This window comes from Manacus vitellinus, unplaced genomic scaffold (assembly GCF_001715985.3).
Source record: "Manacus vitellinus isolate BGI_N305 unplaced genomic scaffold, ASM171598v3 scaffold_19_pilon, whole genome shotgun sequence".
Lineage (NCBI taxonomy): Eukaryota > Metazoa > Chordata > Aves > Passeriformes > Pipridae > Manacus > Manacus vitellinus.
Window position 1 is genome coordinate 1438063 of NW_021939395.1, and position 27865 is coordinate 1465927.

Sequence of the window (27865 nt, forward strand, 5' to 3'; positions counted from 1 at the left end):
GGGCGATTTCAATCGCCGAGGTGTTGGTTAATCGGTCCCCACTGAGAGCTCTCAGCCTCGCATAAGAATGGGTGTGAAAGTCTCGTCTCCCCGGGGATCAGGATTTCCACAAAACCAGCCCGAAAATGCCCAAAGCCACGAGACTGGATTTTACATCCTGAGCCCTCTGCCAGCCCCCACACTCAGCTGGGACCGGTGACACCCGATGCCTTCGGCCACCCCTTCATCATTCACCCACATTTTTTTTGTCCCTTCAGCAGCTAAACAAGTAAAATGGACCTTTGACCCCGAGGAGCAGGAAACATCTGCCCCGGCACCATTTTCAATCCGAATCCACGCTCCTGTTTTTAGGTTTGGTTAAACCGTGAGCTCCGCGAGGCTGAGGTTTTGCAGCCTGCAGTTGGGCTGTTACATGAGATATTCAGGAAGTTATTTGCATGGCTGGATAAAAGCCTGTGGCAGCAGCTGGTGCTGCAGAGGCGACTCCGCGGCCACCAGCCCAAGGAATAACATCAGCTCCAGCTTCACAATGAGTTGTTTACTGGCCTTGGCTGCCTGTGGGAACAGCCAAGGAGAGCGGAGGAAGAGGAGAGACAAACACAATGCGAGCGAGACGCGTTAGGTGGGAGGCTGGGCTTTAGCAGCAGCCCCAGGATCGCAGACCTATGGAACCAGAGAGGCTGAAAATGAAATAAAGGGGCACCGGCTGCAGCAAATGAAGCCGCTGAGCTGTTCCTGCTGCCAGAGGATCCTCGTGCCCAGTGGAAGGGCTGATATTGAAGGTAAGAGAGAAAAATAAACAGCTTTTAGGCGGGGGCTGTGCTGGGGGGCAGATTCACCGAGCGGCTCCCGGGGGAGCTCCCGGGCGGACACAGCCACGCTTCCCTGGAGCACTTGGAACGGTGACCCTGGAAGTGGAAAGCTGACCGGTTTTCCAGCAGGAATCCAGCGCTTTCAGAGCAAGCTGCTGGGGAAAAAGAGCCCAGACTTTTAGTCAGCTCCTTTGAGAAGATATAACACCCAGCCCCCCACGACAAACCCCAACCTAACGAACACCCCCTTTCTAAATCTCTTCAGAAAGATACTTTATTTTTATGGCCAGCTCTGCTCTGCAGCTTCCCAGTCTTACCCACTGCTTTCCCGACTCCCAGCTCCCCCCTCTCCTGCTCACTTTTTTAATTGGAAGGCAAAACAATTGCAGCCGTGGAAAGGAAAATCCGAGCTCTAAAGCGCTTTTCCCACCGGGCACGCTCTCCCAGGCCGGGTCCACCAGCTAATTGCTCAGGAAATCCGCGCTGCTCATTGTCGGGCTGTCCTTAAACTGCTAATTCCGAACTGGGAGAGGCTCTGGAAGGGAATCCGGGGCTAGTGCCCCGCGAGAGGGACCCACAGAGCCCCGCCGGGGGCGGGCTCAGCGCTAATAACACATCCCTGCCCAATGGAAAGCGCTTCCTATGGAGACCCCCAAGAGTTCCCCCTGCCCAGACATCGGGGCCATTCCTGCGTCCCGTTTTCCCCAGACACGATGGCAGAGCTCGGCAGCGCCGATCCCTGTCGGAACAAAGGCCGGGAAGCGGCTGCCACCCACCGCGGGGCTTAGGGATGAACGGCTCAACTCCGGCGAGCCCGGAGGTTTTCCGCGTGGGAATAACGCGGCCCGCCTTCCACAAAGGAGCCATGGGGGCTGTCAGGGCGGGACCCCGCTGAACCAGCGAGCCCTGGGAATGGTGCTGCCCTGGTAAGTCCCTGCTCCCAACCCTTCCCAAGTCAGGGAAAAGCAGCCGGATTTCAGGGCAGGGTCGCGGTGGTTCCTAAAGCTCAGGCTCGGATGGATCTGGGGGGTGAGACCGGCCGGGATGGGCTGGAGCCGGGATGGGCTGGAGCCGGGATTAGCGGGGTTTGTCCTGGAGCCGGGATTAGAGAGTTTTGTCCTCCCTCTCCCTGCGGCTGGGACGGGAAGGGCGGCCGGGTCTGCTGAGAGGGGGAAAGATGAGCTCCAAGTTTTGGGAAGTAATCGCTGTGTGAGCTGCTCCCCAGCCTGGCAGGGGCATCGTTCCCACTCCCCCCGTCACCCTCGCTGTGGCACCGCAGATGACAAATTAAGGACTTTTCTGTGCTGTTGCTTCTTTTGTGTTAGAGAAAAATAGCCCTTGGTTCCAGCTTTCTTTTGTACTTTAACTCAGTATCATAAAGACACTTGAAGCTTAAAAAAGGGGTGGTATGCAAATGTGGCATAAGCGTAGACTTTCAGTTTACAATGATAGATGTTTTCAGCTTCATGTAATGGAGAGCTGGTTCCTGTGAACTATGTTAAAATTAGGAATCAAGTTATACATTTTTAGACCGAAAACCCGAAAAAAAAAAGTATCACCTTGGTTTTCATTTATGGCTAAAATCTACTGCTTTTAAGCTGCAAAATTCAATGAGAAAAAAAAAATCAAATACAGCTCTAAGCAGATAGAAAAACTCATGTCAGAAGTAAAATGAATGATGAGCACATGATTTAAAGATTCAGCTGTTTAGAAGAAAGAGGATTTAACACAACATAAGCCCACTGCAAAAGAATTTGCAGGAAAAGTTTAGGATTTTAATGACATTCCCTAATCTTTGTTTGAGAGGAGACAGTCGTGTGTGGGTTTTGTGTTGCTGCCCTACATGAGCAGAACAGTAAAATCCAGAGGATGGGAAGTGCAAAGTTCACAGCTGGGTGATAAGGATATTCCCCCCTCAGAGCACTTTTCCATCTTCTTTCCCTTAGGAGGATTCCCAAAGCTGAAAACAAACCAAGCAGGAAACCTGGGTGGTTTGGGGGGTTCAAAGCCTCTGGATTTTAAAAGAAAATTCTGAAACACATGAGAGGGAGGGAGGAAGGGGTGGGAGGGGAGGCTGAGCACACATTTCTAAATGACTGAAAATGAGAATCCTCCTCGGTTGATAAAAATCAGTGCCTTTCAAATCCTGGAGTGGGGAGCTCTGCACAGACACAAGTAACTCCTCAAGTCCCCTCAACTCTCATTCAGAGCATCCTAAGGAAGCACAAAAATGTGCAAACCTGCAGCTCAGCCTCCTGAGGAGCTGGGATGGAAACGTTCCCTGTGCAGGGAGAGGATGCACTCCCAGCTGTAAGATGGTTCCCCCCTCCAGCTGTGACCTCATGGCTGGAGCACCAGGGCAGGAATCGAGGCAATTTGAGCCAGACCTTGAGTCAGATCCCGAGGAAAGGGTGCCCTGTGGGAGGGTTTGTGGCAAAGCAATTTGGATTCTGTTCTGCTGGTGCTGCCTTGGCACTTGGAGCGTGGCCATTGCAGCCATGGAGATCGATTCCAGTGTCCAGGATCCAGCTGTGCCAGCTGTCCCTGACTCTGCTTAAAGCATATTTGGGATCTGGGGCTCTTTCCTGGTGTCTGAGTGTTGGTGGAGGGGGTGGTAGTCCCAGCCTGGTGGCTCACAGTGCTCCAGGATCCCAAACAAGACACAGTGAGCCATCCCATCACAGCCTGGGATGGGTTGGGTTGGCTCCTGGAGCACACAGCCACCCTCAGGAGGTCTTTCCAGGTCAAGTGTGTGTGCAGAGGCTCACTCTGCTCCTCCTCCCTAAATAAGGATCCGATTTAGTCTCAGGGAAGAGGAGCCACCACCTTTCACAAAAGGGAAATTCTCTCCCTGAAAAGAGGAGTTCTTTATTCCCAGAGCAGACAGTGGCTCTGCAAGGCTTCCTCCTGCACCAGCTTCCCAGTTCAGCCCCATAAAAGGGGGTAAAGATCCACCCAGCTCTAGAGCCAACCCAGCCTTAGCTGACCCCAGCTGCAGGAAAGTTTGCTGAATTATTTGTAATGGGTTGGGTTTGCAAAAAAAGAAAAGTCTCTTTATCTTGGCAAGTGGAATTAAGGGGCATTCATCAGTCCCTGAGCCCCGAGACAAAGGTGGGTGCTGGCAGCAGAGCAGGTTCTTTCTCTGGACAAAACACAATCTCATTGTACTTGGAGCCCCTGTTATGGCTGTGAACAGACAGCCACATCACACCTCATATTTTCAGCTAATAATATTCCCATTTTCATGTCTTGAACCTGCAGATAAGGCACCCTCTTCCACCCCAGCCTGCGTTTTGCAAGTGGAAATCACCATATTTAGCAGTAAAAGCAGCATCCATCCCTTACACAAAATGTCATTCCCCTGCTCTCAACTCATGGTTAGCAATCTGATTTCTAAGAAACTTCACTGCTGAAACATCTGTTGTTGGTTGGGATTTGATATTTTTGCAGTATGGAGTCATTTCTTACTTATTTTAACACTTTAGTGCAAATTCACTGTCTGTGGTTCTCCCTGTGCTCCCTCACACACCCTTCCATCAGACACCACAGGATATTTTTCAGGACCTGAATGCTTTTCCACACAGGTGAGGTGAGATGACATGGAAACCCCAGTCATGCTCCAAATTCCTTGCTGGGGAACGTGTCCTGAGGGGAACAGGGAATCCAGCAGCTCCAGGAAGGAATTGGGGATCTCCAGGTGCAAGGACAGACCATGGAGCAGATGAAACCAAGGCTGGTGATGCCACATCCATGCTCTGTCAGAGGGACTTCTGTCCAAGGCCAGGTTGGACGGGGCTTGGAGCAGCCTGGGCTGGTGGAAGGTGTCCCTGCCCATGGCAGGGGGTGGGACTGGATGAACTTTAAGATCCCTTTCCAACACAAACCATTTTATGAGTCTCAAACCTTCCCTTTTCCCCACAGAATAAACCAATTTAGGAGAATAAAGCCCTATTTTATCAACTCCCTGCAGTCAATAATTGCAGGGCACAGATCCCTCGAGGTCCTAAACATGGATTGTGTCCAGCCCCATGGAAAGACTGTCCCCAGCCCCCCCATGGAAACCAAGCACAGCCCCTCACACCCAGCTCAGCTGGCCAAGGTGAGATGGGTGTTTGTGCTGCTGGGCTGGCAGCTTGTTGGTGCCAATGGATGCAGGGAAGGGAAAAAAGCCCATAAATTTGGGGTAAAGAGGTGAAAGTTCATCTCTCCTGCTTCAGCAAAAGGGCTGCAGAGGATCCCACTGGGTCGGACAAGGCCAGTGAAAGGAGGTTTCATGTGGCTGAGAAAAGGCACCAAGGAGCCAAAAAGCCAAGCAGTCACCAAGGAACCACTGGAAATTGTGTCAGGGAAAGCGAAGAAAGGAAGCTTGTTGGGCAGGCCCCTGACTGGAAAGCCTTTGGAACTGTAAGCAAATAAACCTTGGCCTGTTGTTGGAGTCCCCAGTGGTTCAGGGAAACAAGACTCGCTTATTTTTTATGTTTTTTTCTTAACCACGCTTTGTAAATAAACAGGGCAACATCAAAGACACAGCAACCTCCACTACAAACATTATTCCTGAGGGAAAACGACCTGGTCAGACAGAGTAACTCTGCTTTTCATCAGTTCATCACCTTTTCTTTGCATCTAAATCTTCTCCAGTGAATCAAGCCATGCCATTGTACAGCAGTCCCCCCTCGGTGAGAGCCCTGGGGGTCAAAACAAGCAGCATTCCTGCTGCCCTCCACCCACAGGGGCAAAGCAAAAATAATGTAAACTTTGCTGGGAAGTTGGGGGTGAGTTCCATCATTTCAGGGCTGTGGACCAGCCCCTCTGGAAGCTGCAGTGGATGGGGAAAGCCGAGCCCGTCAAGGGTTAAAGGGGTGATGTAAATGGAGAGAGACATTCTCAGTGAAAACAAAAAGAGAGTCATGCCCTGAGGATCAGTGGCTGAATGTGGGGTAAGGCAGTTCACTATTCTCTTCTGAAGGAAACATTTTAATTAGCTCAATACAAAACAGATACAGCCCAGAGAAGGCACCACGAGCAGGAAATGCTTTGTAAGTCTCAGAGGACAGTGAGGAGACAACGGCGGTGCTGAGCAATTAAAAACAAAAAAAAAAAGGAAAGGAAAAAAGCAAAGCGCCTTTAGGGTTCGCTCCGGGAGAGGCTCAGGTTTCCTCCTCCCTGCTCCATCCTAGAGGAGAATTAAATTGGGGTCCTGCTGCAGTTCGTTCACAACAGAAGGTTGTGCTGAACCTGGAGGGTGTGCGAGGTTCCCCAGGAGCCAAAACCACCCCAGGGGAAGGGAGTGGCCGGTGCTCTCCCACCTCATCCCAGCGGGTCCTGGGGCTCTCCCGTGGTGGCCGAATGAAAGGAGACGCCTCGGGATCCCGTGTTTTGGGGTTTTTTTTCCTATCAAAGAGCATTTGAAAATCAGCTGGTGAATCCTGACTGAAGCGAGTAACTCACAATTCCACCTTCCCAGCAGGTACAGGAGACCTTGTTCCACCCACAGCAAATCCCGGGGAGTGTCGGGACCGAGGGCACTGAAGGACCTCAGCACAATAAGTGTCAAAGCCATGAATAAGAGCCTTCCTGCCTTGTCTTTTATGCTAATCACCCGAAAACGTCCCCTTTCCCCAGCACACCGGCCGGGCATTCACTCGATAAACCAGGCAAGAAAGGCTCTTTGAAGCTCCACAAACCTTCCCCGGACTTCAAAGTCACACTTCTGTCTGCTCCTGTCCTACTGTTCTCGAATACATCACTTGGGATTAGGAAATGAAAGAGATTAAAGCATTTCTCTCCTTCCCATCGCTTCGGATCCTCAATAGAGCTTTGTTTACAGGCAGCTGCTCCGCTTCCCACCCTGCAATCCCACCCTTTCCCTGCTCCCACCACACCAGGGGAGGTTACTGGGAAGCTGCAAGAGGCTCTGGGGGGGATGGAGAGACCACAGACCGGTCAGTTTAAGAGCCAAGCCCAAAACTGGTGTCCCAAACTATTTCCCATCCCCAGACATTTCTCTGGATCCAGCATCACTTGCTCGGGCTGGTCCAGTTTTCCAGAAGCCCACACTGGGAAAACAGAGCTGTGCAGAACCAGTTACTACCCTGACAGTCTCAAACAGGGGAAGATCAGCCACCAGATTGCCCCAAACTAGAGGTTTGTCCTTATATCCATTTTCAGTTGATTCTCTCCAAGTTCTCTACAACCAAAAACACCCAATGAAACTTTTATCAAAAAGCAAAAGTACGAGTCAGTGGAGATCCCATTGCAGGAACTGAGTTACAAATAATTTTTCAGGTAGAAAAAGTTTCTTTTTCATCACACAGTTTCCATTTTATCTACTCAAACAGCTGCAGTTTATCTCACCTTTCTTATGGTTCTCCTGCCTGGAAGAATTTGAGTCCTACAGCCTTATAGAGAATTATCATCTCTACAAAAATCTTCAAAAAATCAAACATCTCCCCCCCAACAAAACCTTTTTTTTTTTGAGCCTTCTACCTAACTGAAGTGGACTGAAGGAGGGAAATAAACCCCAAGAAGTTGCAGGGATGAGTTTGTGGTTGCAAAGCCGTAACCTGGGCTCGGTGGTGGGAGTGAGTTACACATCACACACTGATTGTAGCAGTGGGGTCAGTACCAGGGAAGGGCAAACCCTCCCATGAATGTAGTTCTTGTCAAGAGAAGGCACAAAGCACGTGCTGTGCCCCAGGAAAATACCTGTTTATTGCCAAGGTCAGGGGCTGAGACAACACAACAAGTGCTGCTGTGACCTTGAGACACTTGGGGACAAACCCCAGAGAAACCCCCAAATTCCCAATATCACCACCTGGAATCCTTCAGTTTTTGGCTTCTGTACCTATAAACCCTCTGTTTCTCAAGATTTAAGAGATAACCTGAGCACACACGGCCATAATCTGGCAAGAGATCCCTGAGATTTGGAAAGTTTTCACTTCAGGGCTGTAGCAACCTCACAAGAAGAGGCTTTGCAGCATTTAATGGATGTCCTGCAGATTCACACTGATAAAGTTCCACTCATCTGACATCTCACAGGAGAAAAAGAAAATGTGGTGATGCAAAAAATGTCAGTCCTGACCTTCACTCTGTTTTTCCTGACCTCAGTTTGCTGGACATGTGGAGAATGGGATCTGTGGGAATGGGCTCAATGGAATTACAGAGTTTCATTTTGAAGTGTGCCTTTTACCTGCAGTCAGTTCTGTTCTCACAGGTAGTTGTTGATCTGAGTCAAGCTGCAGTGTGGCTGTTTGGAAGGTTTCTTGGGGTGCCAGGAGGAGGAAACACAAGAATTGTAAACAGGATACTCAGGCACCATAGGAAGTCACAGGGACAAGTTTTCCTTTCTTTCCAGTGCATGGAGAATGGGATATTTCTACAATGAAGGGCAAGTGGGAGCAAATCCTGGAGCTACTCTGCTGAGCCATAACTCTGAATAACAGGGTGACATGAGTAAGTGATAGTGGCTGTAGGTTTGCTTGTACCATCCCTGCTATGAGAGAGAATATTCTGAATATTATCACAATGAAAAGGGTATTTATTCTAAACACATCCCTCCCCTCCTTTACTGCCCTGCCAGTTTAAGTATAGGATTTAAAGCTTTGCCCTGCCTGAAATACAGAGTGGTAAAGTGGTCTTCTTTATATTTTGTTAACTCAGTTTTTTAAAATATATTTCTTTACTCTTTCCCAGCAAGACAATAGCAGTGGTGCCCGTGGTGTCCATGAGGAGCATCCTACTGCTTTAATCCCTAGTGAAAAGGGAGGAAAGTGAATTTTACACTCCAAAAACTCAATCTGTAGAGTCGTACTGCAGAATTTAAAGCACATGGCTGGGTTTCAAAGCCACTTGTCAGCTTGTTTCAACCCCTCAGGGTTCCGTAGGTAAACAAGGCAGGCTGTATTTTAAAGCCCATAAGTTAACTAGACAATTGCTGGCAGGCAATTCCCAGAGATTACCCACTAGAAAAAACTGGGATGAGACCTTGAGGTTGTCTGGTGCAGAGCAGGGAGCAAAGATTAAAGCGAGGCAGCATCTTTTCTCCTCTGTGAGGAGCAGCTGGGTCAGGCAAGGAGCACTTTGCCAGTGGGAAAGGGGAGAGTTTCAAACCTGCTGTGCCAGGCTGTGTCTTGAGGAGCTGCCAGAGCTCTGGACAGTTTGGAAGGTGGGGTTTCCATCTATGTGAAGTTTCAAAGAACACCCAGTCCCTCTCAAACCTCCCCAGCCAGGACCCAGATGTGAAGCCTGGACCGGGAGAGTTTGGCACACCTGGTTTTCACACACTCACAGGGGTCACATTTCAGCATAAACAAAAAGTGTTCCTGATGGAGATAACAGGCAGTTCTGTACTGAAGGGGAGGTACAAGCCAAGAATTTAATGCTTTAGGCTGAGGGTTAAGCCAAGGCACAGCTATTCCTGTTGGAGCTCATGTGCACTTTTCAATCCAATAAGTTCTTGCTCAAAGGCATTTTAACTTTCAGGCAAGACCTTTCCTTATTTAGACTGCCACAGATCCAAAGAAAGTGCACATTTGAGATTTTACTGCTATACTTTCCATAATTCAAATGTTTTTTTAGGCTGCTTCACAACAAAGTTCATTTGGTCATGAATTTAGTAGGAAAAACTCCTAGATGAGCACAAGCCAAAGGGTGCAAGGAACAGTTTACTCCCTACCTGTCCTTGTGCAGCTGCACAATGAAGTCCCTGCTGTAGAAAAAGCCCCAAGGTGGGATTGGTCTCCTCTGCCATTGCCACACTGTCAACATCAACCAGACAAGGACAGATCTGCCCTTGGTCTGATCATCTGCTGGTGCTGGACATCATCACAGGTGTGCAACTCAAAATGACACCAGAAGGAAGGAAGAACTGACTCAGGGGGGTGCAGTGTGTGCACAGAGACACCCCCAAGAGCCACGGGGTGTTCTGGAGCTCAGCACAGCAAAGCCACCCAAAGCACCCCTTCCCTCCTCAGCCTGCAGGGAGCCAGGGAATCCTTCAGCTGGGAAAAGACCTCCGAGATCTTTGAGTCCAACCCTCCCACAGGGCTCCAACTCATCTTTTTGGGTGTCCAAAGGTTCAGGTCACTTGAAAGCCAGCTGGGAAGGGAGATCTGCTCACCCTCCCTTCCTGCTGCTTGGCTTTATGTCCAACTAACCCACAGGGTGTGAAGATGAGGTGCTGCCTCATCTCTGGGTCACAGCACTGGTTTTGGGAAGCCTGTGGTTCTCCAGGCATTCCCAGCTGAGGGCAGAACTTGCACCTTCCACCTGGCAAAGCTGTGGCTGTTCCATCTTCCCCAGCACTTGACATCCCACCAGCTGATCCACCGCCAGCTCAAACGCAACAACAACAGTCAGCCTGAGCTCTCCCGGGAGGAAAACATATGGAAAGCATCTGATTTTGACCATTTGCACCCCAAATTGTCCCAAATCTGTGCTTTCTTCCCCAGTTTATTTGTTTATATGTTGCCATTTCAACCTTTAGCACAACTCAGTGACACGTTTGCTGTCGAAACTGCGCTGTCAGGGGGTCACCCTCTGGAGAGGATCCTGCTCCTCACAAGGGTTTCGGCTCCAAGTCCCTCAGAGTTGTAGCTACTAAGAGGTTTCTTAGATTACAAGGAGATTACAAACTTTGTTTAGTATTTGGTTGGCTGTGGTTTACAAGGCAAAGGTCCCTCCCTCAGTGACCCAGCTTTGCTCCACGTTTCCAAGACGTGCCGTGCCCACGATCCAACTCCCAGACCCTCCCTCAGCTCACAAACCCTTCCTGCTCCAACCAGGGAGACTTTCCAAGGGTTTATCCTCACAGGCATTAAAAGTACTCAGAATAGCAAGAAGGGAAGATCAAGACAGTTCAGAGAGCACTGTTTTTTCTAACAAACAATGTGGTTACATCAACCCTACGTATCTCTAAAGCTTGCTGAGCTGGGACAAAGGTTTACAACACGAGATCTCCCGAATTTCAGGTTCCAAACCTCGAGAAAGAGTGAAAAAGAAAGGCAGCTGTCAGTACATGTTAAGGAATCCATTTTTGGGAAGCATTTTACCCTTGCAAAAGGTGTCCCTTTGAAAGTAATACCATTTTTGCAGACGTTTTTTAGGAAAACAAAAAAGAGCAGCAATTTCCAAAAGTGGTAAACACGACTTTGGGGAGTGTTTTTGAGAAACATTTCTGAGGCACAACGTGGCAATTTTTCACTTTGAAAAACACGTGTAAGGATGCTCCCAGTCTCAAGTAGAAAAAAGGCAAAGCAGGTCTTGGTTATCATAGATTTGGGGTTTTCTTTTAATATTTTTGCTGCAGAAAATGCTGAAAATCCACAGAACTTTCCTTTCTGCACAGTTCTGAAAGCAAACATGAAAACTTTCAGTTTCTTTGACCTCTTTTTACAAGTTTAGGTGAATATTTCAGACTCTTTGATTGGGCAATATCATGGGTCCACAATTCAATTTTTTTCCAAACACACTGGGCCAATTCCAGCCCAGATTTTAAATAAATATGTTTCTAAGCAGCAAGCTGGAATTAGGGATCACTCTCCTTCCAGTAGGAGGGTGAGGGATGAAAGGAAAGGTTGAGTGCAGCAAGTGCTGTGTTCAGTTTCAAAAAATCTCAGTAACAGTGGAATCTGTAAAGGTTACTCTGAAAATTAATTCCTGGTCTGGTTTGCACATCCATTAATTTGGGAAGGGAAGAGAACGTGTTCTCCTGCACAACTACCTGGGATGACTGATGGTAAATCTCTCTCTCCTTTAGGATGAAGGGATCCGTGATGGAGCCGTGGTAGCAGAGTGTCCATCAGCCTCCCTGGAATGCGTTCCCTGGGGAAGGGACGAGCTCACGGCCTTATTTTATGGATGTCCCTGCAGTAGACTTTGAAGGCCTTTGGAAGCACATCCCAAACTTGGCATGGGAAACCACAGCAACAATCATACCTGTCTGACAGATGATTCCTTCAAGTACAACCTGTATGGGGCCGTGTACAGCGTGGTTTTCATCCTCGGCCTGATCACAAACTGCGCCTCCCTCTTCGTCTTCTGCTTCCGCATGAGGATGAGGAGCGAGACCGCCATCTTCATGACCAACCTGGCGGTGTCCGACCTGCTCTTCGTGTTCACCTTGCCCTTTAAAATCTTCTACAACTTCAACAGGCACTGGCCCTTCGGAGACAGCCTGTGCAAGATTTCTGGCACGGCCTTTCTCACCAACATCTACGGGAGCATGTTGTTCCTCACCTGCATCAGCGTCGACCGGTTCCTCGCCATCGTGTACCCGTTCCGCTCCCGCACCATCAGGACCAGGAGGAACTCTGCCATAGTCTGTGCTGGGGTCTGGATTCTGGTCCTCAGCGGTGGGATTTCAGCCTCACTCTTCTCCACCACCAACGTTTCCAACACCAGCACGACCTGTTTCGAGGGTTTCTCCAAACGTATCTGGAAAACCTACCTGTCCAAGATCACCATATTTATTGAGGTGGTGGGGTTCATCATTCCCTTGCTCCTCAACCTCACGTGCTCCTCGTTAGTTCTCCGGACTCTGCGGAAACCCGCCACCCTGTCCCAGATTGGGACAAACAAAGAGAAAGTACTGAAGATGATTGTTGTGCACGTGGCCATTTTTGTCGTGTGCTTCGTGCCCTACAACTCCATCCTGTTCCTCTACGCCCTGGTCCGGTCCCAGGCCATTGCCAACTGCTCCCTGGAGAGGTTTGCACGGACCATGTACCCCATCACCTTGTGCATCGCAACCCTGAACTGCTGCTTCGACCCCTTCATCTACTACTTCACATCAGAGTCCTTCCAGAAGTCGTTCAACATAAAAACCCAGATCAAAATGGATTCTCTTTTCAAGACAGAGACGCCTCTGACAAAGACGGCGCTGCCGGCGCCGCAGGACGAGCTGAGTGACCAGGCCATCACCAACGGGGGAGACCCCACCTCTGAATCCCATTTCTAGAGAGATGTTTACACGTGGAGTTATCCCCCGTTAGCTCTTGGTTGACACCCCGTGTGGGAGAGCTGCCCCACAACACGTGGGTTCACACGTGGTGTCGGTGAAGAAAAGCTGCTGGGGGACGACTGCACCCCCAGACAAACCCTCACCCGGGGGTGGTCCCGTCGGACTCAACGGCTGAACACGAAACACAAAAATCCCAGTGGATCTCCCTCTGGAGATCGTGGATAGGCAACAACACGGGCACCAACCAAGGAGGAAACAGAACGACTTGAATCCCCAAATGCCAACATTTGGCATTCTTCCCCCCGGCAGTTGACGGGGGACCAGTTGGGAAATAGAAAATTTCATTTTCCTGGAGATTCCTGCCAATATTTCCTGGCTTCTGGAGATGCATCATCGTATGTTAACTCAGTAACTTCACACAATATGTATGTTTGCTTAAAAAGGCATAATAAAAGCTTGTGGCTTTTCCTTATTCCACTGCAAGAGTGTGCAGCCTGGTTTTCCTAGAGACAGGAATTTACTGTGTGGAGAAGTTTGAAGTGTAAATAACTGTTTTGAAAGTAGACAAGAGTTGCTTGGTGACAGAAGAGAAAAATAATAAGAGAAAACATAATTAATAATGCAGTGTTGAAATAAGTTTCATTTTCGCAAGATTAAGCTGCCTTTTAATTTATTTTAAATTTAAATGCCACCTCAAGGGAGAAGGAAAGAGTGAAAAGTTCTGTTGCACCTGGGGTCTTGTATTCCAGGGGATTATATATGATTATTTCTGAGAAGGGCTGGGCTATACAAAGTCAGCTGGAAAAGGGCCTGAACCCCCAGAATTCTTCCAAGGGCAAAGCTCTTGTGTGGAAACCAAGAGTAGCTGAAGGACCACAGAGCAGTGACCTCACTGGATTATGGACAACTGGTGTCAGAGCAGCCAATTAGGAGAAAATCTTGTGAGTGATTGCTTAATGGGTTTTGCTATACAGTCAGTTAATTAAAAGGGCTCAAAGTAACTCTCCAAAAACAGTAAATCAATTTGCTGCACTCTTTTCTTAGTTGGTTACAGCAACACTGTCTTGTTTTCCAATTCATTTATTCCATTTCTTTTTATAGATGACAGAAAAATATGGAAAGTTAACTGTCTGCAGTGAACCATCCATCAGATGGTTCATTTCTCCAGCTATTGGTTCATAGTCAAAGCTCTGCTGACCTTCACAGGCTTATTCATTCTTAAGTGTGAGATGCACAAACGAGGAAAACAATTTAAATTGGACGAAGTATAAAGTTACAACTTGTTAGATCAGCAACCTGCCTTTTCCACGGGACAGCATAAAGCTACTTCTAGGACTATGCTGCCAAAAAAAAGAGAGACTAAGTATTAATTGAACAGATGTTTTCCACTCAACTGTGTTTTAAGTGTCTGTGCTGAAGCCTCGTGAGATGTGAGAGCTGCACGTCCAATGTGATCACTACTCAAAGCAACAGAGGTTTAAGTGTGAAAAGAATTCAGCTGTAAAATATGTTAATGCTTTGAAGGGAATATTTATTTAGCACTGCATTCACTTTGAATAAACAAGTCAGTTGCTTACCAAGGCTGACAGACCCCAGAAATAATCCTATTTCAGCCCTGAAGTGTCACTTATTGGCTCTTACTGGAGAAACAGTGTTTGATCAACTCCTTATATACAGAGTGTGAGAGCAGCCAAAATATTCTGTATCATTACACATCTCTCAGTTCCAATTTACAGTGAGATTTGCTGGAAACTTGCACACAAGACTGTCTGGGGAGGGTTTTACTGTGTATTAAACCCTCAGATGAGCACTTTGAAGCAGAAAAATGTGAAAACAAGGAGAGAACTTTCACCCAAGTTGGTGGATGAGGTCGATGTGGCAGGACAAGGGAATTTCTCAGCAGCTGGGAAGGGTTTGCCTCCAGCAGAAGGAGGAGCTGGACTTTAAGAAGCAGCAATATTTGCCATTTAACCAAGGCAGAGTGTCAGGCAGGGCTCTGCCCCTTTCCTGCCAGACCCAAACCCTTCAGGGGATTTTTCAAATCCATATTTCCTTTGGCTGGTGAGCCCGTTCCAGCACTCCCCACGAAGTGTCTGTACTGCAGAGGAGCTGCTTGTGTGACTTCACATCAAAAGGCAAAGTGAGGCCAGAGGGATTTTTCAGGCTCCCACCCTGGGAGGGTGTTCCAGGTGCAGCAAACCATCCTTCACCCCAAACCACCCTTCACCCCAAACCACCCTTCACCCTGGGAGAAGAGGGTTGTGGAGCCACCAATGACTCTGACACGTCCCAAACTGGGTGAGAGATGGGACACCCTCCTCCACCACCCCGCCAATAAATGGTTGTTAAAATCGTGCTTAATGAGACAAGAGCTGTGTTTTTAGGGATGGGAGAAGGAATGAGGGTGGAAAGAATTCACTAACAAGCCCCATTTTTGGGGGGGTGGGCGAAAGAAGGAATGAGAGCGAGAAGGATTCACTAAAAATTGAGGGTGCATTTAGAATGACAGAATCCTGAGTTGGAAGGGACCCACCAGGGTCCTGGAAGTCCAACTCCTGGCCCTGCACTGGTCACCCCAACAATCCCCCCACGTGTCTAAAAACCCATCTTCCTATTTGCAAGAAAAATATATGGTACATGAATAAAGGTTCTTCTCCAAGGCAAAACCCTGATTAATTCAGTTTTACAGAGAGATGAGGGACCTGTTTACACACAGCCTGCTCTCAGTGGGCAACATCCAACTGTCACCTCGTAAATCTGATTTTAAAGCTGCTTCTTCCCACTTGCAGGCAAGAAGCAGCCAGATGAGATTCCTGGATTCTGTGGGGTTTGGGAGCTTTGTGGGACAGGGCTGTTCTCACACGTGGTGGCTGCAAATTCATTTGCAAGAGTCCTGCAAGACCTTGTGCTCAGTGTGTGCTCCACAGACCTTTCTCTAGTTAAATCCAAGGGAAGAGAGAAAAATCCAGCCTAGAAACCACTGTCTGGGCTTGTTAAGGAAATGTTAAAAGAGAGAGGGGGGGAAATTCTGTGGGACTGGACAAGCTCCAGCCTCTACATCCATGGCTGGACTGTAATCCCAGTATAATGGGTGTCTTTTTTGAAGCCAAACCAGTGCCAATGGTTACAAATTTCTGTTTGCAGTTTTATGGGGCAAGAGCTGTGGTTGATATTCTCACATAAAATGTAACACTATCATCATGTGCCAAATGCTAACTGAAAAGAGCCATTATTTTGTAATTTAAGACCTTATAAATTATATGGAGATCACATGTTGACTGACACATCTGGTGGGAGAGGTCTTGACTGATCTTTTTTTTCTAGGTCAGGTACACGGAGTAAACACTCCATGGTTTGTGTATAAATAACCAGTTATGCATTCAGAGAGAGGAAAAGTAATTTTTCAGATGTCAGGAAAGCCAAACTGGGAGGAGAGGGTGGTAGAAAAGTGGATTCACAGTTTTTCTGGCCGAGGGGCAGCTGAGTGTTCCTCCTGCCCTGACAAAGGGCTGTTGTCAGCAAAGGCAGATGCCACAATCATCAGTTTAAAAACAAAAATCCAATTAATTAGAAGCTGATGCCGTTAGCTGAAGCTGAGGCAGGACCCAGCAATGCTCAGCTGTTAAACATACAACATAAATCCTGGATTTCCTTGCTCCCAGCCAGCTCCCTGTTCCCACTGCCCAGCCCTTCCCACGGCATCCATCCACCATGAGCTCCTCTGGGTGACACCACGGGCTCCACACCAGGTGAAAGGTGCCAAGAGCTCCTGGGACAGCATCAGCTCCACCAGCTTTGTACAGTCACTGCAAACCTTCAGGCCATGTCCACAAAACCAAGGGCAAAGGGGCAGCACAAGCCACTTATGGAAGTAAGGACTGGCCCTTGGGTGAGTCAGGAAGACAAAAGGCTCCTGTCTGCTCCTCCTCACCTCGCTCACTGCAGATCTGCTGTGTGGATTCAGCCTTTAAGTCCCTCTAAACCTATCGCTGGGACATTTTAGGCAGCTCTCCCTGGGCTGGATGATGGAGTGAAACTCAGTAAAAACCTGTAGGACTCAAAGAGGACTCTGACAAGCAGCTGGTGAAGGAACACGGGATTCAGCACACTGAGGAGATGATACAACGTCTCTGATGACCTTCCCAAAGGCCAGTGTCCCTTAGGAGTCCCCAGTAACACTCCATGTCATTCCCAGAGGGTGGATTTGCTGTCAAACAGGCAGGGATTTCCCCTCCCAGAAGTGCTGTCTCAGAACAGGGACAGCAGCAGGTCCAGTGAAAGTGGCTTTTGGAGTGACCTGCTGGACACTCAGGACCCTCAGCACGGGGTGACCCCAAAGCTCTGCTGTGCCCCCCAGGACAGGATGCAAAGAGTTCTCTGGGCAGGTTTAGGAACAGGGACAAAGCCCCCCTCACTTCACTAAGCAGATTATGTTGCTCAGCATTAATTTAAGAAAGAGCCATAGTTTTTCCTCACAGGATTAGCAGTCCAAGCCTTGTTTCCCCCATAATACCAGGAAAGCTGTAAGTTTTAGTTCTGAATGCTGACCTTGAGCTCACCCCAGAGCCCAATCTGGGCACGAGCTGGGTATTCACCCTCTGACATGTTCCTAAGGGTCATAACTCAACCCCCAAGATACCAATCCATGGTTGTTCTGGCCCCCCTGAAGGGAGGGTAGCCATGGGGGGAGGACAACAGGGACCTTTAGGCCAGCTCTGCAGCTCAGGTTTGTGCATCACAGAGCCCCTCTCAGAACAGAGGGCAGGGGTGTGGGGAAGGAGGATTTTTATTTCCCTGTGAAGTCTCAAATACAGCCCCTGAACAATTCCCTGGCTGATAACACCAGCACCTCAAAGCCATCTCATCCTTAAAGCCCAGCACCAAGGCAGCATATCTGTGGTTCAAATCAGAGTTACCTAAACTGAAAAAGCACTATTTCACTGTTCAATATAGAACTGAACCCACTGCACACATCATTCACACTGTGCAGCCTTCTGACATCCCCCAGCAAACAATCACCTTCCTAACTCCAAGAGCCTGACTCATGCTCCACTTTTATTTAGTTGTCTGAACCTGTTTGGGTTTGCACCCCAGCTCTCAGAACACCTTCTGCTGATAGAGCAACATGCCCTTGGTAAAGATTAAAAAGTACTAAGAACATCCTTTGCAGTTATCAAGGAAGCAGCATCTGAGGAGGGACAGTTCTCACCATATCCTGTTAGACAAAGCAGGACAGACTGAGGGTGTGCATCAGTCACAAGGCCAAAAAGGGGGGGGGAGAATCAGGATAGCCCCCATAAAATAGTGAGAACAACTGCCTGGGTGCTTGAGGGGTCTGTGTGTGACAGACTGAGATGGCCTTGAGCCAGGCTGGGACTGGTGTTAAAACTGCAGGGCTGGACCTTTGGGCTATTTAGGGATTTTAAAAATCACACAGGGATTTGTCTGTCACCAAAACCTCGGACTTTGAGTGGTCAAACATTTCAGTGAGGAGCCCAAGCACAGTGGAACACTCATAAGTTGTTTAGAAGTAAAAAAAACAGCAAACTCATATTGTTACTAATGAACAGACCCCTCAAAACAGAAGTCACTGAACATTAAACCCATATAAACCTGTTAAAAGCAAAAGTGCCTTATTTACTACTAATTAATCAAATTTTTAGTTGTACCTTCTGCTCAGGCCATCAATCTTTTCCCACAGAACAAGGTGTTGTGTTAGAGCCAGAGATTTGTTATTCAGTTTAAGGGGTATTTTGGGGCATAATTCACACTGACAGCACCAGTTTGTGTCCTCAGGGCCTGAAGAGCTGCCCCACAACGATGCCCAGGGCACAGTGATGTGGAGGAGAAGCCCCACGTGCCAGGGAACCAGCTCTGAATGACGTGGTAACAGTGACTGAGAAATGCAAAAAGGTCACAAGTCTGATTCTTTCTAAACAACTGAGTGAGCCCCCAAAATCTTTGCAAGGTGCTCTGCAGAAACAACGTTAGAAAACCACCACAGCTCTGCTACACGAGGACTGAGCCAGGGGAAGAATAAGGAGTCCAAGATAACCCCAAATGCATCTCCAGGAACTAATTCAGGGAACTGTAGAAGGAGTAGCTTGTACTACAGTGGAGGGTAAGGATCTGGGGACATGTTTTATGGTCGTGCACTTGGCAGTGCCGGGTTAAGGGTTGGACTCGACCTTGGATGTCTTTTCCAACCCAAACAATTGTGTGATTTGGAAGGAGGAAGGCTGAGGGAGAGGAGAGGGGCTGTGTGTTGGAGTTAGAACATAAATTTCCCCAAATAACATTTGGGCTTGAATCTTCCCCAGGACTCACATCCCCTTGCCAAGCTGGGGGAGCGCCAGGCAGCTCACACCTGAAACCCCTGCCTCGGTCCAGCTCCGGGCTCCAGGCTTAATAAATCCCAGCTCTGGGCAGGGATTGCTGGAAAGGGAACAAGGTTTCCATTCGGGGCTTGGTTTGCACCTGGCCAGCCCCGAGCAGGAGCAGGGCCAGCCCCGGGTGTCTGCACAGCCCCAGCCTCAGCCCCTCAGGTGCTCTCCAAACAGATTTGCAAGGGGGGGTTTTGATGACAAACAGGAGGGTTTTAATCACAACAAGCTGGAATACGGTTTTGCAAACGAGTTTTATCACCTTGGACTGGAGGTTTTGTCTCCATCCTAGGCTGGAGAGGGAAGAAAAGCCCGGCCCATTGCCAAAGGCACCCCCTTGTCTGTGAGTCACCGGCTTGACTGCCTGCGGGACAGGAGCCATCTGACAACAATAGGAGTCTGCACTTTGCATCCCAGAGTTCAACAAGCTCACGAGCCCTAAAAATAAACCCTGCTAAGCTGCTGAGGTCGTATTTTCCTCCCAGATTTCCTGCTGAGCCACTCCAGCCATCATTTGACCACATACTGCCTCATTGATAGACCTTCCTGGTTATAGGTAGAGAGGTTTAATTAGTAAGGAAGGAAGAAGGGAATTCCTGTTGGTGTGTTGGGGGTTTTTTTGAGAGCAGAATAGGAGGGAAGAACAGACGAGACAAGAAGAATTATGAACAGTGTACACATTTTCCTGGCACTGGAGTTGCTGCAGAGTAAGGGATGCTGTGAAACACCTCCTTCCTCCTCACGGGTCTGTCCTTCCTTCCCTCCATCAAGAATGGGTTAAACAAAGCAACATCTGCAGAAACTCCACAACAGATGAGCCCTAATCAGGGAGAGATAAATATAAGTATCTGGGATGTGTGTGGAGGTGTAGGATACCAAGGGGCTTTGTGAGAAACGGGTGCCAAGTCACTTGAGCAGCGGATTAGGGTTGGCAGGGATTCCAGGGAGCCTGGCCCAGCACTGGGAAAACGTGCTGCAGGACTGCCAGCCACAGGAGCACTGACAGGAAAGTACACACTGAGTGTCCCGGGGCAAACAGGACAGCTCAGGGAGAAGGGAAATGCTGCAGCAAGATCTATGTCACAGATGTGTGGAACAAACTCCTGATTAGGCAAAGAAACCTGTGGTGCATGAGCAAAGCTGGAATTACCCTGGGGTTCAGGATGACTTGTCTCACATGTGGGAGCTCCTAGAAGCAGCTCTGTGTAATCTTTACATCTTCCTGTGTGTGTTTAGGGAAAACCCAAGGCCAGCGTTCCCGTTCTGACAAGAGTTGTGGTTGGGAAATGGGAGCTTTAGAGGTCACAGTCTCAGAAAAAGGGGCTCTCTGAATGTTTTACAGGCCAGGTTGGACAGGGCTTGAAGCAACCTGGTCTGGTGGAAGGTGTCCCTGCCCATGGCAGGGCGTGGAACTGGATGAGCTTTAAGGTCTCTCCAACCCGACCCACTCTGTGATCCTATAAGGGAATCAAATCCTCTGCTCCTAAGGGATGTTCTCAGTGCTTTCCCCCATGGAAGCAGCAGTGCAATGTCCCTGATTCCTGCAGAGCCTCTTAGCTGCACTGCCTCATCATTAAAAATGACCTTTATCTGGTCCCAGTGATCAACACCCCCCATCTCCCTGCTCCAAACAGGAAACCCCAGTCAGCACCACGCAGGGCTCTGAGCAAACAGTGACTCTTCCAGCAGCTGCTGCTGCAGAGTTTTCACACCTCTCTCTGTTCTTCCCCTTGCTCTTCTGCTCCAGATTTCCCTGGGGGGAGAGGGGTAACACAGGAGATTTAAAGCAGCTCCCCATAAACCCGGCTCGGTTTTCCAGCCCCAGCAGGAAAATCTCCTCTGCTGAGGCTGCACAGGCAGTTGCAGCTGGAGCAGGGGGAGCCCAATGGCTACAACAGGATATATTTTTACTGGCTTTGTCTCACTTGACTGCTGCAGAAAGCAACCTAAGGGCTCTAGGCAAGGAGCAGAGATCAAATTTACTTCCTTTCCTTGCAGAGTTTGAAGTGAAGGAGCGTATTCCAGAGTGCTCTCTTATGAAAACATATCAAGCATATTTTTACTCCTTTTTCCTCCCCCTCCTTTCTCTTTTCCTTTTTTGCAATAACCTCTGGATAAAGCCCAGGGACAGGGCCTGGTGTCTGTCTGGATCATTGACACTGCACTGGATGGGCTGAGCCACATCCCAGTTTGAGGTACATTAAAGGACGTGTTCACAGGAAGAATTCAACCAGCTCAATTTTGGGCCCTGTGAGAGGCCTGTAGGCACCTCACAGAGCTGCTGAAAGCTGTGCCTCAGCTTCATAACACCCTCCAAGCCACAACTGTGAGGGGCTTATCACACAGAGTCAGATTGTGCAGCTCAAGGTCACGTCTTGCCCTGCATGGAAGAGCAGAGCCCAACTGCAGCCTCACACCACGGGGAAAAAAAGCCTCTCACTTCAGTTATTTCACTGGTTTTTTGTTATTTGTTCTTCCCAAACCTCCATCTGCCCAGTTATTTTTGTAACAATGGAGCTCAGCATCGCAGCATTCCACAGTTTCAGACCTCAAGAAGCAATTGGCTAAAAAACAAGTGATCTCAGAGGTTTCCACTTAATTTCTCAGGACAAAAAGCTGGTGACAGGGGCAGATTTCTGATTCTGAAAAGCCAGAGGAAGGAAGCTCCATCCCCGTATGGAAACCAGTATTTTAACTAAGGAAACACAGGATAAATTGAAACACAAAGGGATGCAAATACTTCAGAGGTTGAACTGTGTGTTAGGTAGCAAGTCCCAGTGGTATTTTGGAGACTGTCCTAATAAACAGGCTGTTTATTTCCAGCACCATAGTGACCAAAAATCACTGGTGTCAGCTCTGCTTGTACTGCAGCCAGGTTTGCAGGAAATCAGGGAAGGAATTTTGATTACAAGTGATCACTGCTGAAGATGCCTATTCAGAGAAAAAGACTTTTCATCCAGTTCCTTTTGTTTCTTGATTCATAGTCAAGCTCTAATACTATGGCCTGGCAAGTTGGAATTCCCATAGCAACTCCTTTTAAGCAGGGAAAGCTGGCAAAGGGGAAAGGGCACTATTTAAATACCTATTTCCTATTTCTTCTACAGCAAATCTGATGCCAAACACACAAACACTTATTTTTAAGCCTGATCTAAAAGTAAAAACTCCTCTAAAGTGAAAGTCCAATGTGAAAATCCTTCATTTTAGGATCTGCAAATTCTTGGTCTGCTCTTGCTGTGTGGTCTGTCTATCCCTGCTCCACTTAACACTTGTGTTTCCTGATGGAAGAGGAGAAATGGAAAGATTTCTGGTGAAGATGCAGGGCAAGAGAGCAAAGGAGGGTTTATTTTCAGGGGAATCTCACAGAAACACTTATTTATTCTTCTCTCCTGTAGTCCCTGATGTCAGAGCACTTATCTTTTATAATCACACTGATAGGCAGAGGAAGAGCCAGAGCAGATTGTTGACATGGAAACTCATTTCCCTTTAAATAATCTAGATTTTCTCCATTAGCTGAAGGACTGTTTATTTAGAAATACACAGAAAAGAAGAAACCCAGCCCACTCTGCTGCCCACATTCATTTGTTTCTGAGCAAACCCACCCTGTGAGTGGCTGTGACACAGGTGGGATTGAGGCTGAACCCCAACACAACCCTTAGAGACTGTGCAGACCTTCCTGAAGCCATCCCCAAACCCAAAGGGTTAAAACCAGGCTTAAAGAGCTGTGCTGAGCTGGCCCAGGGTCAGAGAAGCCCTGGCTCAGGGTTTGGCTCAGGGCTCAGACCGAGCTCCTGTTCCCCACGTTCTGTATTTCTGCTTTTTCAGGGTATTTTTCCCCAACCATGGAAATGACACAGGCAATTTTTCCTTAAAACAACAACAACCCCCCCAGACACTGAACTGTACAATCCAACCAACCGAGCCATAAAGCCAGAGCCTGCAGACTCCTGCAGTTTGGACACCTGAAGCAGCAAACCCCCCCTGCCCGGGGCCTCGTGCACGAGGCTTCTGCAGCCACAAAGTTGACAACAGTGTTTTTCCTCCTCTAAAAATTCAACACTTCAGTCAAATCCAGCAGTGGGAAGGAGGCTGGGAATATCCAGGTGTGCCACATGTCACTTTAGGTGGCCAGTGGTCCAACACGACCACGGATGTGCCTGACCATGTGATGCCAGACCACCGTGGCCACGTTGGATTTCAGGTTAGTTTTTAAGGGAACAGCTGTGGAATTGTTTCAAAATACCAAGACTTTAGTCTCTAGGCAATGTCAGTCTTTCTCTTTGGCCTTTGAAGCTCTGGTGCCCATTTCAGATGAGAAGTGAGGTCAGAATTCCTGCCTGGTCCAGGGCTCAGGGCCGTTTCCAAACACACTCCCGTGTCCCTTTGCCAGTTCTCTCACGTCACCAGGATGGCTCACGAGACACCCCAACAGAGAAAAATGCAAACTATCCCATCTCAAAATAAGGGTCTAGATTGTGAGACATCCTTTCTTTCAACTTCCATGAACAACATAAGCATAGGACACCAGCTCCTTACCTCTGCTCCAAAGGCAGGATGTGGGACCTCATCAGGGCTGGTGTCTGTGGGCAGGTGGTGCTCCTGGCACATTCCAGGACTGATCAGTCAGGATCAGGCTTGAGGGTCATCCCAACACTTTCTGCCTGTGCTCTGGAGTGGAACCCTGAAAAGGAACAGGTTCATCAGCCTGTGTTTGTGCCCCTGCCCCACTGCAGGCACAGAGATGTCACCCACCCTTAGGCAGGTCCTGCTTACAGAGCCTTGGGACACTTCTGAAGGCGAGATCAGCCCTAGTTCTGGTTTTGCAGCATCTCCCTGCCCTTGGAAATCCACCTTGGTATTTCCTGGCATCTGCTGCTCCCCAAACACATCTCCCCACCTGCCCCTCAGCTGGATTTTACCCAGTTCATTGTGTGACCCTGAGGGAAAGAATCAGAGCTGAGGGTGGGATCAGCCAGTATGGGCTGGGGGCTTCCACCTAATTAAAAAATAGAGAAAGCAGAGTGAAAGTCCTTCCATGATCCCAGGGGAACGGGGGGATTCAAGGAACACCAGATAGAGATGAAAAGGGGACGTGCAAACAACTGGCAGAAAGACAAGAAGGGATAACATGGGACTGGGGAAAAAAGAGGGAAAGCAGAAGGAAACCTGTAAGAGCTGGAGGGAAGGAGAGAGCTGGGTCCAGAGCAGATGTAATGGCGCAGGGGGGGGAGGTGATGTAGGACAGATAGGAAAGAAAAACCCTAAACAAAGCATAAAATGGAGAGATAAGTTAAAGCAGCATGAGTCACATTTTTATAGCCACCCCCATCTATCACAGGCTGCAACTGCCCCAGAGAAAAGGGCAGAGGCTCAGAGGTCCAGAGTCACGGATGTTATCAACTCCTACACACAAGTGTCTCAAACAGCATCCACACCAGCAGCCCATCCTGTCCTCCTCTACAGAAATGACTGTGCTGGTGTAGCAAGACAGGAAATAAAAACACTGCAGTGCTCGTGCCAGGAGAGCCCAGCAAGGGGCAGCTGCTCCTGTGGGACCCCACACGAGGATATGGGGCTAAGGGGGCAGAAAACCCCACTGTGTGCACATGTCAATTAACTCTTAAATAATTAGCAGGTCCAAGACAGTGAGATCCCATCACAGTTTTCTGTTAACCAGAACATCACCGAACTTCTACAAGTTTCCATCAAACTGATTGAGCCCCCAAAATCCATGTGGTGGGTGCTCAGATTTCTGGGGAAGGCAACTACTGATTTCCTCTGAAACCCCTCAGGGCCAAGGCACCTGCTTTGCTCAGCACCTGAGCCCTCACTGGGACCATCTCCAGACCCCTTTTTCTGGGGACTTTTTAACCTGTTTGTGGTGCAGCAGCACAGCCCCTGCTCCAGCTGCAGAATCCTCATCAGCCTGGCTCTGGCAGGAGAGTTCTGATGCCAACAGGGGGTGGGTGACTGACACCCCCACTCCCACCCAAACCACATCCTCCCTGCAGCCATCCAGGACCTCACAGCATCCAGAGGGCTGTTTTCATGGAGGTGGAAGTCCCCATCTCCAAGGCTTTCTTCCTGTTCTCAACTCACTAAAACTTCAGGAGGCAACAACTCATGATTTAAAGACAGCTCAGACTCTGATTTCACCCTCTCCTCTGTGTGTGCTGCAGTCTGCAGGTGAACTGGTCACCACTCCTAGATTTGGGGAAAAAAATGGGGATTTTCCAGGGATATGTCTTGTGATTCATTGCAAACCACAAACTCTTGTTCTCTGAACTGCATCCTATTGAACTTGCTGGCTCTGCAGTGAGCTGAAAGATTATTACTGAGCCTTAGAAATCACAGGGGCTTTTTGAGACCCCTTTGAGTGTTGCCAGTAAGAAGTTTTTGGCGAGTTTCAATCCTTCTTTCCCACCAAGGAGAGCTGGAAGGTGGCCAAGGCTACGTGGGAGCCCTGGTGCCTTGGACAGCTTTATGGGAGCACTGGTGCTTGCTTTGTCCTAATTCCCAGAAGGCACAAGTGACTTGTCTCCTCTCCTGATCCTCCTCCTGCAGGAACTCTGTGTCAATACACTCCATAGGAAACTCTGGGAATTCTGCACTCACTGTCATTAGGACTTGGGCCTCTTCAATTAACCTTTTCAGGGTTCAAAATGCTGCGCTGGAATCCAAAGACTTGGGTTCCAGCATTCCTGGGTTTTCAGGACTCTTCCCAAGGCATGCCCAAATCCCTGCTCTTTATCCCAAAGGACAGCTCAGAACTGGGCTGACTTTCCCTTTTTTAAGGCAGATTTTGGGGAAGTCTGAGCCCTGAAGGTGCCAAAGGATGCTGCTCAGTTTTACACATGTAATTATTTGGGTTCTGTGTACAAGGAGAGCATTTTCCAGTGGCAAAGGATTCCATCCACACAATCAGTTCTCCTCTGGTGCTTAGAAAAGCAAGTGAATCCAAGGTGCTCCCAAATTGCTTAGTTTGATTGCTTGGCTTTCTGAACTAAAAGCATTGTCTCACACAAGGGAATAGGGTTTTAATTGCTGCAAAAATAAGGAAAAGAGCCACGTTTTCTTTTCAGGTGTGAAGTCCATTGTATCCCAGACAAAAGGGTTGTAGACATAAAAAATAAGAGAGAGCAATTCAAAATGTGCATCAAGGGAAGAGGTGCAGAAATTGCGAAGCATTTAGCAAAGAACACAAATCTAGTCGTAAAAATCACATTTTAGGGTAAAAACCACAACACAGTGTCTGCATTAGGGGCTGTTCATTGAAGACTGGTCCTGGATTATACTTTCAAATGCAGCAACATGAAAGAAAACCCTCAGTAGCTCCAGGCTACAAACTGTGTATGAAAAGCTGCTGAGTGACACCCAGAGCTGAGAAGAGCTGAGAGCACCAGAGGGCAGCCGTGGGACACCAGAGATGTCCTGCAGCTCACAGGAACCAGGAAAACACAGCAGAAAGAGCTGCCTTCCATAAATTCATCTCCTGACAGAGAAAAGTGAGGGTGTCTGTGGAGGAGAAGCATCCAGGCCACCCCCACGACCCCTGTAAGTAGAGGGGAGATAAGAGAAAACAATTCATAAGGACCCCTCCAAACCAGCTCATCTGAAAGCTGCTTAGCCAAGGCACTGCAAATCCTCCTGCCATGTATTCACAGCGAGAATTTCTCCCCTCCAGCTGCTTCTTTAAGTCCTTTTCCTCTAATCTGCCTTCTTTATTCCACCACTGACAGGTTCCTTTGATGAAATGCTTGTTATTCCAATGCCAGGAGTTGTTTTCCTGCTGCACTGCCCTGAGCTACAGATTGACTGTCAGTAAAACCCCAAACCTGGGTTATCTACACCAGGGAAGCCCCATCTTGCACAAATCCCATTGGAATTCAAAGCCACGGGATCATCACCAGGAGGAAATTCAGCAATGTCAGGAATAAGGGCAGAGATAATTAAAGGGAAAAAAAATAGAGGTTGGATCACATTTTTTATAAAGGAAAGGGAGAGATTGAGCCATGGGGGAATAAATTTTTCTTTCATCTCTAAGAGGAGACTCCAAAAGGAAAGGATCAGAATTATAGAATCCCAGGATGGTTTAGGTTGGAAGGGATCTTAAAACCATCTTGTTCCACCCCCTGCCATGGGCAGGGACACCTTCCACTAGCCCAGGTTAATCCAAGCCCCATCCAACCTGGCCTTGGACACTTCCAGGGATCCAGGAGCAGCCACAGCTTCTCTGGGCAACCTGTGCCAGGGCCTCCCCACCCTCACAGCCAAGAACTCCTTCCCAATATCCCATCTAACCCTGCCCTCTGGTAGTGGGAAGTCATTCTCTGTGTCCTGTCCCTCCATCCCTTGTCCCCAGTCCCTCTCCAGCTCTCCTGGAGCCTCTTTAGACACTGGAAGGGGCTCTCAGGTCTCCCTGAAGCCTTCTCTTCTCCGGGTGAACCCCCCCAGCTCTCCCAGCCTGGTGAAGTTTTGCTCAGGAGTTTGTTTGCAGTTTTCCAAAGTAGCCATTGGGAAGGGATGTGCTGCCATCCTGCGTTCAGAGGGACACACTGGACAAGGAAAGGAACTCCTGACAGCTCGGGAGGGGGGGGGGGGGAGAGAACAGCTCTGCTGTGCAAAACCTCCACACCAGCCTGGAACATCAGCATTAGGTCCTGATTTACTGCCCTAAGTAGCTCAGCTCGTTTGCCCAAATGAGCTCTAAAATA

At 48.6% G+C, this 27865-nt stretch overlaps 1 protein-coding gene across 2 annotated transcripts; it reads left to right on the forward strand.

Annotated features, from left to right (window-relative positions):
• The first annotated feature begins 484 nt into the window (after positions 1 to 484).
• LPAR4 (lysophosphatidic acid receptor 4) lies at positions 485 to 13243 on the forward strand. Of its 2 annotated transcripts, none has more exons than XM_008934901.3 (2): positions 485 to 782; positions 11569 to 13243. In XM_008934901.3, exon 2 carries the CDS (start codon positions 11722 to 11724, stop codon positions 12766 to 12768), a length of 1047 nt encoding a protein of 348 aa, XP_008933149.1. In that variant the 5' UTR covers positions 485 to 782; positions 11569 to 11721; the 3' UTR covers positions 12769 to 13243. The 2 variants fall into 2 exon arrangements, with proteins under 2 accessions (XP_008933149.1, XP_017926343.1); XM_018070854.2 differs by lacking the exon at positions 485 to 782 and adding an exon at positions 1293 to 1738.
• Positions 13244 to 27865: the final 14622 nt, after the last annotated feature.